This window comes from Microchirus variegatus (assembly GCF_963457635.1).
Source record: "Microchirus variegatus genome assembly, chromosome: 15".
Lineage (NCBI taxonomy): Eukaryota > Metazoa > Chordata > Actinopteri > Pleuronectiformes > Soleidae > Microchirus > Microchirus variegatus.
Window position 1 is genome coordinate 11517162 of NC_139816.1, and position 12623 is coordinate 11529784.

General features: G+C 38.9%; 2 protein-coding genes across 3 annotated transcripts; one reads left to right on the forward strand and one right to left on the reverse strand.

Moving 5' to 3' along the window:
- Positions 1 to 634: 634 nt before the first annotated feature.
- Positions 635 to 3729, reverse strand: LOC310937304 (ADP-ribosyl cyclase/cyclic ADP-ribose hydrolase 1; the record flags this gene model as incomplete). The annotated part of the gene is made up of 9 exons (XM_083901534.1): positions 635 to 734; positions 868 to 954; positions 1220 to 1312; positions 1388 to 1461; positions 1572 to 1654; positions 2258 to 2393; positions 2475 to 2601; positions 3439 to 3562; positions 3675 to 3729. 9 exons carry the CDS (start codon positions 3727 to 3729, stop codon positions 635 to 637), a joined length of 879 nt encoding a protein of 292 aa, XP_083757660.1.
- Positions 3730 to 6842: 3113 nt separating this feature from the next.
- LOC310937411 (inositol monophosphatase 1-like) lies at positions 6843 to 12246 on the forward strand. Of its 2 annotated transcripts, XM_083901676.1 has the most exons (9): positions 6843 to 6918; positions 7292 to 7335; positions 7698 to 7831; positions 8727 to 8831; positions 9105 to 9150; positions 9283 to 9391; positions 9593 to 9701; positions 10479 to 10630; positions 11796 to 12246. In XM_083901676.1, the coding sequence occupies exons 2-9, from the start codon at positions 7297 to 7299 to the stop codon at positions 11915 to 11917; spliced, it is 816 nt and encodes a 271-aa protein (XP_083757802.1). In that variant the 5' UTR covers positions 6843 to 6918; positions 7292 to 7296; the 3' UTR covers positions 11918 to 12246. The 2 variants fall into 2 exon arrangements, with proteins under 2 accessions (XP_083757802.1, XP_083757801.1); XM_083901675.1 differs by lacking the exon at positions 6843 to 6918 and having other exon boundaries at positions 7229 to 7335.
- The last annotated feature ends 377 nt before the right edge of the window (positions 12247 to 12623 follow it).

Genomic DNA, 12623 nt, shown 5'->3' on the forward strand with positions numbered 1-12623 from the left:
TTTTCCTTCCTCAACAGTATTTGCAATTGTCTAAAAAAAAACCTGTTTGGACATCCCCCCCCCGACTAAATACTGTAGGCTTGTAAATAAAAAACATTGATTCAGTAACTGGATGAAGTTCAAGGAATGATATACTTTTTAAAAAGTGGAGAGTCAAAGGTCATACAGAGGACATCATTAGTTAAAAATGCAGCACAGGACCAAACTTGAAAGCTCTCCAGTAAAACAGGGTTACTGTAATCTTTATGTCCTGATCAAAGTGAAATCATAGGGTTCATGTCATGTTTCTAAGTACAGCAAGAGTTATGGAAGATTCAATTACATGAGCACAAAGGTCAGAGGCTGAACTTTGGTCACAGTAACACAGACTGTATGCTACACATTTACCCCCCATGCATTATAGAGTTTAGTTTCTCTCTGATTAAGTATTTATTTACCTAATAAACTGGACAATAAATTAGTTTATCACTGATGTAGATTTAGCTTATGATGCAGTCAGGAAAATCACTCGTAGGTGTATTTTTTTGGACTTTACCTTCATCAAGTCCACATATGAGGACAAATTAGAAAATGAAAGGATACAATGTAGATTTCCAGAGATTCCATGTTTATTTAAAAGGGTTAATAAAAAAAATCAGTTGGATGTGAGGCTCTTTCTTTGTGTCAGATTGGCAGCATATATCTGGCAGGTGGGATGTTTGGGATTCTGGATGCACTGGAGGATCATCAGGGTCCTGTGGACAAAACACATGACCTCTGCTATCAGTTTCCTCACCCACGACATCTGTGAGAAGTTCCACACTCCAGCAGATGTAAACAAACAGTTAAGAGGAATGGCAGCATTGAAGCGTGTTAAACATCACTTACTGGTCGTTGTCTGTGCAAGTCCAGTGGAAACCTCTGGACTGGAGGATCTGGATCAGGTCCATGATGGACCCTCGGCTACAGGATTCTCTGTACGGGAGGGGAAAAACAAGGGCCAGATGGAATGTGACTTCTTTATGGATATGACTTTATAAGATGTGCTGTCAATGGTAGACGTAGTGTTTGTGAATAAGATAATTATAGTTATTTATAGCTTAAGTCATAAATGTTGGTAATCTCTTAATAGATACTTGCCATTAAGTTCGCATTTTTAATGGCTCATATCTAATCTAGAGTGAATTTTATTCATGAAAATAAAATAAGATTAGTCGTCGATCAGTGTTTCTATCCTCACATATATGGGCCGTCTAGATTGGCCACCACCTTAATGTTGACACAATCCACCCTTTGTGGATTCAGGCTGTCCAATTCAACACTTCCAAGCATGCTGCAAGATAAAAAACAACAACAACATTATTCGTCGTCTTTTTACAATATATTCTCAACACTGTGTTTCCTTTACCTCATCCTGTCGAAGGCGTTGGCAATAGAGCCGTTCAGCAACACGGTGATGTTGCCGCACGCCATTTCTGCGAACTAAAAAGAATGGATGAAGGAAAAGTCACACTGGACAAATACTCCACTGTTGGTTTTGGAACAGTGTGTTGCACATCAGTGTTGTGTATACACGTGGACGCTGCACTCACGCTCTGTGAGGCCTGCCTCCACAGGGAATACACCGGATGGTTCCTGCACGCCGACCACGCCGGACACGAGCTGAAATCAAAACCTGTGAGAGTCACATCCACAACTATCAGCTGATCATACGCACACGGAGGCAAGATTAGAGTCAAGACACAAACAAGTTTGGGGTGATTATCTCGATGGTGACATGCAGCAACACGCAGCTGGCAGGTTAGTCTGTCTTCAATGTGGGTGAAATATAAATCCTCAAAAGTTATTTAGAAGCAACATTCAGATGCATTTAAGACAATAAAGGTGCAGTGCGTAACTTTTAGGAGGCCCTGAGTCCATAGCATAAGCCTTTAAGGTAAGGGTCTTGTGTAACGGAGGCCACCATCTTGGTGTGTGTCCAATGGGAGTGGAAATCGTCATTTCAGTCAGATTTTAAATTTAGAAAGTCAGAGCAACTTCAGAAAACCCCAGCATAATATTCTAAGATGGCAGCCACTTGCCTCAATACTACAAACTATCTGTTTCACAGTAAATCAGTCCTAACACACCAATATTTCTACAGCAAGGAACTGACTTGTGTTTAGTACAGTAAATATATATATATTTTTATAATATATATATATATAATATATATATATATATATATATTTTTTTTTGTACTTTTAGTCCGTCTTGAATATGGGACAAACAGATTTACCAGGACGCTCGTCTTGTCCGCACCAGATCAGGTCGTTGAACATGAAGCCCACCAGTGTGTCCTCCAGCGTCCAGAAGTGAGGGACAGCAGCAGCGTAGCTGTGCATCAGCGTTCTGGTTTTACTCCAGAAGAGAGACTGAACAGGAGGAGAGACAACACAACTTATTTTACTATGTATTATTATATCTTCAAAGCTGCAATCTGAAGTCTTGCTCACCCTATCACATGGCCACGTTTGTGGGACCGCATAGAACATGGGATGATAGTTCTCCACTGTCACGTTACAGGAAGTCTGAAGGAGCACCGCCTCCTCAAACTGCTTCCAGATCTCCTCACAGTCATACCTACACGTAAAGAGCATGCATGTTAGATTTGTTTTTGTTAGTCTTTGTACATATACTTCAAGAAATGTTTAAACATTTGCAAACCCTACGTTTGCAAAGCTGAGAGCTTTTCAAAAGTGAATTATTGCTGATTAAATAAGGCTTTATAATTCTTTGGTTTTGGACTGTTGGCTAAGCAAAAGACGGATTAGATTAGATAGATTGTTGGCACTCAAGGTCTAAATGTAGGCAAGGTTTAGCCCAGATAAACTGTATATTTAACTACACACGAAATTGGATGTAAGATATTTTCCAAATATATTGAGCAAATACTGCAATTATTACAAGATTTGACCAATTATAACAAAAGCAATTATCCGCTGTACTGTCTATAGTTTCAGTCCCAAGCCCGGATGAATGGGAGGGTTGTATTTGGAAGGGAGTCCGGCAAAAAAGGAGTGTAAAAATTACAATTGTACAACACTTATTCCGTAAAGGAATCCATTCTCTTATATTTCCCTTCCAAACAATGTCAAACTGCACACTCTGGTGCCTTTAGTGAGGCTCCTGTCAGGTTTGAAACCTGCCAAGCACACTGTTGGACAGTTATATGGACAACAGCCAGACAGACATTGCTTGCGTTTATAGATAGATATTCCAATATTCTGAAACAAACAGCCCACATGTATACACTCTGTGCTTAATGAAAGCATTAATATCAAATGTAGCCTTCTTGTCTAATACCAGATCTATTTCTGAGTATCGCAACAGCTCAACTTTTGTTTGAACTGCTCGATGTAGCATGATTCTCATCCAGAATCATTGACTTTACAAAACAAGGCCCACACAGTACATCACCTTAAGCTTGGGTTGACAAGAGTGATGTAATCGTAGCAGCGTCCCACCACAATGTGTTTAATGTTGGGGGTTGTCCCGAGTTGTGCTCTCAGTGGACCGAGGCACATCAGCAGTGGGATCAACCCTTTTGAAATTGACACAAAGGCAGAAGAAAGGGAGAGAAAGTAGATATTGTCTTCAACATTTGGGATGGGTCCTTCAAAGAAAGATGAACGAAAACAGATAAGGTTACTTACACGTCATCAGGACGATCTTTACAAAGATCTGACATGCTTTAGTGAAGAAGGTCATGTTGGTTAGTGCCCACCACACTGCTCCTGAATAAAGGTGCATGTTATAATCTGTAAATCAAGCAGAACTCTATGTTATAACTCGCCACTATGTACCTCAGTGGAAGTTCACAAAGGTGTTTGTTTCTCCTGGCATTTATGAAAAATCTTCCCACATTCTTCTATACTTTTCTTTTTTTGGCAGAGCCGTCAAACCTGGCAGCTTGCCAGTTGCCCTGCGGGAGGTTTTAACATATAATATAAAAGTAGCTGACCTTTAGATAATTAATCTGGAATGCACAAAAGACAGGTTTTTTTTTTTCTTCCTTCAAATTACAGTTAGTATACACGAAAAACACACCCAGTAAATGCTCAAACCTTTCCCATGTAAAAGGTTAAACTGCAACAAATGGCTCCATGGCTGTGTTGTCCAAACTTGCATCCCACTGTGGTGTGATGTGATGTGTTCGTCTCTCCTAAAATGGTTGACGTGCACAAGAGAGGCTGCTTTTCATAGGGTTGTCAACGGCAGCTCCTCCGGACAGCTCCTGCCTCAATAAGCAGATCCACATGACTCCCATTATGGTGCCATTTTCAGATTGTCCACACAGTGGGTGCAATGTTTCCTGGGACACTATGTGAGTATTTATGTCTTAAATGAGCATCTACCATGAGCAGGCCAAGAATCTAAAAGGCCTAAAGAGAATATGAAATGATAAGGTTTAAAAGTAATGTTTCACGTTGATAAATTATCATCTTCTTCGTGTTTCCATCATTATCTCTCATCATCAGTTTGTTTCAGTGTCCTTGTAATGCCACGTATGTCCACATGAGGACACTAAACGGTATTTTGAGTGGAGAGAAGCAGCCTGTCTCCTGACATTACACAACAACATGTACTAACATGTGCAAGTGCAACATCGATTAAAGTTAGTTGCTTCTTACTTTATTATTGTATGTGTACAGCAATAAAATACTTTCAATAGCAGATATTATATATACTAGAGGCAGATATATTAGCAATACAGAGAACTATGAATAAGATAAATGAACATAATCATATTTTGTTTCATTTCAACAATTTTTTTTCCCGAGAAAGAATCCTACACATTCCTACTTTGTCCTTGCGTGGTCATCAAGACGAGAAAAATACAGACCATATACCAGCTTTTCCTCTTCTGATTTGGTTTGGGAGTGAAGATAGTTAGGGGAAATGTAGTAAGTAAGTAAAGTACAGATATGTGAATGTTGTATTTAAGTACAGTAAAGTATGTGTACTTTGTTACATCCCAACACTTCGGTCTTTAAATAAATGAGGAAGTGACACATTTCAGTTTGCTCATTGTGGCAGTTAACTCTTTTTTTAAATCACAGCTTTCCCATCTTGGCACATAAAACACTGGTTCTGCGTTATTCATATATGAAGTAACCACTACGGTACAACAATGTATGGGAACCCAAAAAAGTATTTTGTCTCAACTTTGTTGTCAAATCATTTTCATGCGACAGACTGAACGTGACTCTCATTACAACTGTGTGCTCAGAGGGAATTAGATTTAATATTTGTCTGATTGCTGTGAACGTTTTGGCCACCTCTTTGTGAGATAAAGGCTGTGAGATAGTGCCCTCGTGTTTTTAAAGCTAATTGTGTTATTAGCACTCAGAACAGAGTGTCTCCCCAGAGCCAAAAAAAAACCTTATTGACAGAAAATGCTCTGAGGATAAATGGCTGAATGTAACATCAGAGGACACAAAGCAGAACATTTAAAAATTCCAAATTCCACACAGGGACTTTGTGACTTTAAAGGCACTTTGCTTATGTCTGTGCCTATTCTGTCACATGTTTTTGTTTGACTTTGTCTATGCTGTTTGGATTAGTGTCACTGACTAAAATGCACTACTACTACAAACTTTGCACTGGACCCAGACGATGCCGTGCCGACCTACATCCTGCTCTTGTGATGCCATGCTCAAACAGGAATTTTTGCATGTCCTTGAATGACAACACACACACACACATGAATCTTGGGTCTCTTCCCCCTCCTCTGTATCTTTCTCATAGGGCTCCTATGGCAGAGGTTTATACCTCAGTCTGTCTCAGTTAGGGATCCAATGACCCCATGCTTCCTTTCCATCACCCTCAATGAGCCAGTTAAAGCTGCCACGCCATCATCACTCAGGTGTTTACCAGAAATGAGACGGCTCCCCCATGCTGCTCACTTAAACACACCGTTGATCTTAAAGAGCCTGTGAACAAATCTCCTCGCAGCTACCTCATCTAATCTGACACCCATTTGTGCTTCAGCCACATTTCCTTTAACTTAACTTTGACAAACTTAACTTTATTTAATATCAGGTCTCTGCTTGAAACATCACTCTCAATTATTAATGGTTTTATTATCAAGAATAATGATTTATTTTTTTAAATGGAAGTGAAATTTAAATTAAAGCTCTTCTTATCAAATCAGCTCCTTCATACTCACGCTTTATCAGGAAGCAGAGCAACTACTTAATTTAATGATTTTGACACAACTTCGGCATACAGGCCCCCAAATAAAGTGTAAACTTTTGATGACTTTAAACAAACTCCCACCTGTGTTATGTATTTATATGAACAGGCATTAAATTGAATTTGTTTTATATAAAGGCAAAAACAGCAAATCAGCAGATATGTACTCCTTGTACTGTACGTAACAGGTATTACAAAAATAAAATACAGCATAAAAACGTACACAAATGAAGAGAAGTCAGCAGCAATCAAAAATATATGTATATATCGAAAAGAATGGCAGTGAAATTGGGATATACCTTTATGTATATGAAAATGACCATACACGATTGACAGATTTACAACAAAATCAAAATTATTTTCATTAGATGTAAATTGTAATCGCATTCTTGCAACTAGCGTTATACAGTATTATACAGATGAGACTGACATTATTTTTTAGTATGTACACTAGAAGAATAAAGGTGTGAGATATTCTCGTTCCTTGTTACATAGTACATTTGATTGCTATGTCAAGGAATTTAGAGAATCGTAAGGTTTGGTCGACAAAGAAAAACAAAAACAAAACGCTCTTATTCTGGCAGACAATGACGGTGATGTAACATCCGGTAGCAGCGGTTTAAACCAATGAGAGTGAGCAGCGCGCTCCCTGCAGTTGACAGCTAACGGCAGCGAGAGATTCTTTCCCAAAGTTCCTTCCAGGTGGGTGTGTAACATATAATTATTTAAATTGCAGCTGTCTGTCGTGTTAAATTAGCGTCAAGACAAAGTGGCCTGGTTTAAAAAGCATTTGACGTTTGTAGCCGTGATTCATTTCCGGTCTCGTTAATTCCTCCTTCCTGCTGTAAAAGCTACTTCGCACAGGAAGCTAACTTAGCTAAATAACCCTCGCTGCTGTATATTTATTTTCCACCCTTTTCAAAAATACTAAGTTGTAACTGAAACAGCTCGAACAACACGAAAATATTTCTGAAGAAATATTTGCAGTTGCTAAAATGACGCTTTGCACTGACAGGTTCCTGTCTGTGATTATTTTATCTCCTTCACCATATCAACATGACTGATACTTGGCAAGAGTGTATGGACCACTGTGTGGAGGTCACCAAAAAGGCTGGGAAGGTAAGGCAGCGCTGCTGAAGCCGTGAATTTGTCCCTAAATGTCCTGGAAACCTGTTTGACTTTGAAATGGAAACATTACACACCACCAGCCATGCTGAAACCTTTGTTTTAATTCAGAAAGTCGTTTATTATTTCCATGACTTGGTGTGAGTTTAATATTACCACCACTTACCACCATCCTGTGTGTTCTGTTTTTCTGTTTGTGTATATTTGCAAATTACAGTAATTTTTAATTTGTATGTGTATACCTGTCTGACCGGTCATTGCAAACAAAATAAGAAACGTAATGAGAAACTGCCAAATGAAATGTTGGCAGTGTAGCAAAAACTTTCCTGAGTTTGTTGTTGTCGTGCTCCTGCCAGATGATCCGTGACGCTCTCCAAAAGGACATTGCCATCATGCAGAAGAGCTCGCCGGTTGACCTGGTGACCGAAACGGACCAGAAAGTGGAGAAGCTCATTATATCATCCATCAAGGAAAAGTACCCCACACACAGGTACTTCATCTGATGTGGCAAGGCTGCACATGCACTGCTTGATACTTGTTACTGTGCCTTTAGGGTTGGCTTATCATTGTCCATGTATTTTCTTTTACCTCCTTTTAATTCACTTGATGCTTGGTCCTTCTTTTTGTCTCACATTTCTATACCTTATATATTTCCCCTTATTTCATTCTATGTATTGCTTCATTTAATTCATTTCCTTTTTCATTTTTATTTTGCAGTCTGGGTGACAGTTTTCTATAATTTTGATGTATTATCAAGCAGCTTCATGCATTTTCTTATCATTTTACACCATTGTAAGCCAGACCCAAATCAAAACAAATGGACAAATTAAATGTATCTAATGACAGAAATAAAGTGTTTCAATTTCATAATAGTTCTTATTTACTCAGTCAACCGTTAATTGTAAATATGAAACTATAAAAAAGCCATTGCTAGGAATGAAGTGTACGTATTTTGTATCCTTTTATTTGTTTGATTTATTAGTACATTAGTAGAGTGGTCTTTTTCCCAAATCAAAAAGGGCCACGCTGGTTGCTGCTGGCAAGTTCTGACACGTGTAAAAGATGATTCTCCAAAGTTTATTCCAACCAAAAACAACCTTTATGCAGTCCAATATGATATAACAAAGTAATTATGCAAGATCAAAAAAAACTGTGCTTCTCCCCCAACTGAGCAACAACCAAATGCTCAACAGCAAGAACTAGTCCCGAAAATATAAGTAAACAGAATTCCTTTAGCTGGGGATTTTGCTGCTTTGCATGTTAAGTAGTGGAACCTCTATTTAAGATAATTTCACAGTAAACATTATCAAGTCCTATGTTTCTTAAACCCAATTTCTATTGTACAGTGACTTACAACCGCTTTTTGTCTTTTATGGATTTTAAAGCTTTATCGGTGAGGAGTCTGTTGCAGCGGGTTCAACAAGTGTTCTGACTGACAATCCCACTTGGATCATAGACCCCATCGATGGCACCACTAACTTTGTTCACAGGTACTTGTGCTGCTACACTTGCATACTATAGAAAACCACAGAGGAACACAATACTAACACTGTTCTGGATTGGTTTTTATCTTTGTCGCTGCTTAACTATTTTTATCTTTTAATTAGCTTCTCTCTAGGATTCTCCTCTGTGTCTGGGATAATTAGACGATGTAGATGAAACTGAGCTCCTGATTGAAACCGATTCCTCTGAGCTTTTACCAAAAGGGAGTTAATTAAACGAATATTTTATATTGTAAATTCTCTATTTTTTCCCTCCCATAGGTTCCCATTTGTGTCTGTATCAATTGGCTTCACTGTGAAGAAAGAGGTGGGACTTTTCCTCTGTGATTCACAAATAAATGACACTGTAGTGCTTTGACAGGGGTTTTCTTTGTTTGCATGGTGTTTCTGTACATATCCTTCCTCCCACACATTAATCACTGCCCTCTCTTGTCCTCAGATTGAATTCGGCATCGTCTATAGCTGCATTGAGGACAAAATGTACACGGCAATGAAAGGAAAAGGAGCATTCTGCAATGGAGTCCCAATCAAAGTGTCTGGACAACAGGGTGAGTGCAATAGTTGTTATTCCATTGTTCTTAGGTGCTGCAGTTTGAAATGAGTCCACTAGGTGGAGCCAAATTACCAGCATGATTATCAGCACAAAAGTCACACTATGATGTTTGTGTCTTTCAAACCTTTGTGTTATTTCTAAAGCAGAATAAACTGGTTGTGGCTTCAAGTAACATAACATTTTTTCTCCTTTTCAGATATCAGCAAGTCTCTGGTACTGACAGAGATGAGCTTCAAGAGCGATCCTGAGAAATTCAAAACCATGCTGGGCAACATCAGCACCATCCTCAGCATCCCTGTACATGGGTAAACACGATTTTATCCGTAATATACCTCGCAAGTGAAAGTTGTAGACATCACTCATGTCAGTTGAATTGTTTTAACATAGCAGCAGCAGCTGCAGCATTATGCAAGCTTTCTTTATGTATTCAGTCATTCACTGTTGCTCTGTTATGAATGTTTGGGAGTGGGAGTAAACGTGTCACTTCATTCACACACTTATGGACCGAGCCTTCAGCAGAACTTGCAAAAAGCAAAATAAAAAAAGTGGGAAACCTGCTGCACACCAATTATTTTGCTGGTTTCCTCAGACAGAAGGTTTGTTATGAAGAGAAAGGTCATCATAAAAAAACCTTTGTCAACATTGTCCAAATCGTAACACTCTCATATCATAATGAGATGTCGAACATGTATTTCCTGAGAATCCATCCACTGTAGTTTAACTAAGCATTGTTGAGGCACAATTTGAATGTGCATGGTTCAATTCCTGGGCAGGGTTTACTTTTCTTTAGGGCAGCAACTAACAATTATTTTCACAATTGATGAATCTGTTGATTTATTTCCTGTCTATATCTTTACTGCTGCCACAAATGAAAGCAGAACTATTAAAACAATGTTTTTTTATTTGACAAAATACCAAAAAGATGGAACAATTTGAGATACGAACAATTGTGGTCTAAATAAGTACCTCAAACTGTTTGATTTCTCAAACCCAACAAGGATTCTCACTAAAAACACAGATTTTTTTGTACCTAACCATCTGGAATTTTATGAACAGTGCTGACATCCAATTTTCATCCACAGAATCCGATCCCCGGGCAGTGCGGCTGTCAACATGTGTTTGGTAGCATGTGGCTCGGCTGACGCATATTACCACATGGGCATCCACTGCTGGGACATGGCCGGAGGTGCAGTGGTCGTTACCGAAGCTGGGGGAGTCATCATAGACATTTCAGGTGAGTCACTATCGTGGACGTTTCAGGTGAGTCACTGAGAAAATGTGAGACCTTCAAGCGGCATTGCTGCTGAACTTTTCAAAGGCCACTGAGTCACTGGATGAGACGACGATGACTCTGTTGAGTAGCAGGGAAGAAAACTGCTCATTGCTTTCATCAAATTAACTGTTCAGGTTTGGTCGCATGTGGACAGTGCTCAAGTGTGACCTTTAACACCTGGCAGTAAAATAGATCCTGTGTCTGTCTGAAGCGACCACCTGTGATCACTTCATTTTCATTTTCGAGTCAGGGAAAAGCGACAGGTATAGAGAGAGGAAGGTCAGGAAAAAGTTCCCAAATGAAAAATGAAAAACACCTTTGAGTTCTGTTAAAAATGATCCTCTCTGTATTAATTTTAAACTCAACACTAATGAAGGGCACACATAAACTTTAAAACTTCAAGGCACTTTGATCCCAGAGGGGGTTGACGTGAAGGGAATCAGTTAAGCCCACAACAGTCCCCCTCCCGTTCCGTCCTCGGACTAAGGCTAACTGAAGGTCACAGCTCTTCTCAGTCAAACTCTGATCCCGTTTATTATTACATTTGAAAATGAAAAACAGACCATGAACTCGCTTTCTGCTTGTTTCGCCCACTGGGCAGCACGATTAGCCAGATGCATTGAGATTCAGCACAGTGTCTGCCGAATTGTCAACATAATGAATAGTAAGGCAGATGAATAACAAAAATAATGCATTTTTTAGAGTAGATACTCATTGACTTGAATATAAAACATTTTCCCTCGCATTAAAAAGCCAGTCAATAAGTTGTCATTGCATAATAATAACCCTGAGTTTAAAGCTCTTAGAGGGATTAAAGTGTCTGAAATTTAATTCAGTATATTCTTTTCTTGTCTCTTGCCTGCTTTCGTTGATTCTTTTTTTGTGTGTGATCTGCCACTACACCGTTGCTGTACAATACAGTTCCGAAAACTACTAAACTGCCTTCTCTTCTGGCATTGAGAAGGTTGTAAAAGGTCTTGATTTTAAATGATTCGCCAGATTGAAGCATTCCTGGTGAGATGTTGAACAGAAATATGTTGAAAGTAAACCGTTACTGTACAAGTAGAAGATTTCTCATGAAGCAAGAACCTGGTGAATCATCCTGTTTTTTTTGTTTAATAATCAGGTGGAACGTTTGATCTGATGTCCCGGAGGCTGATCGTGGCGAGCAGCCGGGTGATCGCAGAACGCCTTGTGAAGGAAATAACCGAGTTTGACGTGGGCAGGGACGACACCGAGCACAAGTAAACGTTCGCAAACTCTGCTCAGCTGCTTCGTATTATCAGGTCAGGATTCTGTCATTGCCTTAACAACTTAAACAATCAATTTACCTCTGAAAACGAGTTGAATCCGACTCTTGAATACTCAGCTCTCACATTTTCATCCTTCTGCTTATTATGTTCAACGGCAAAGCCAGTATTTAAGACTAAGGAAGATGTATTAAAGGAATCTGAGTGTTGTTTTTATGGTTTTTAATCACATAATTATCTATCTATCATTATTTATTATTATAATATGTATATTTAGGTGAGGGTATTATGTATTCATACGTATAATGCAGAGTTTGGGACAAAGTTTGGGACACGTGTTCGTATTTTGACCAATAATAATGATATCTGGTGTTGTTGATAGTTATATTTAATATACAGTACCATCACTAGTTTGCACTTAAGTTTGTACAAGTATATGTACACCAAAATCTAAATATTGCACTGTTAAAAAGTCACTCCAGACAGAAATAGACTGATGTTCTTAAAAATGTGTGCAGTTTGTTCAAATTTTTTTTTTGTATGAACTTAAAGAAAGCAGCAAATAAATAAAAAACCCCCCAAAAAAAACCACTTTGAATATCGGCAGCTTGTTCCCTACCTCTCTCCAACTCAACACAGACAGACTATTTCATGTTGTCAAAGCAGAGACGGGTGTCAACACGCCTGGACGTCAAATACCTTGC

Coding starts and splice junctions, on each gene's coding strand:
- LOC310937411 (XM_083901675.1), top strand. CDS start 7,273: ATGACTGATACTTGGCAAGAGTGTATGGACCACTGTGTGGAGGTCACC. Junction 8,832..9,104: donor ACCACTAACTTTGTTCACAG/GTACTTGTGCTG, acceptor TCCCTCCCATAG/GTTCCCATTTGTGTCTGTAT. Junction 9,702..10,478: donor CTCAGCATCCCTGTACATGG/GTAAACACGATT, acceptor TTTCATCCACAG/AATCCGATCCCCGGGCAGTG.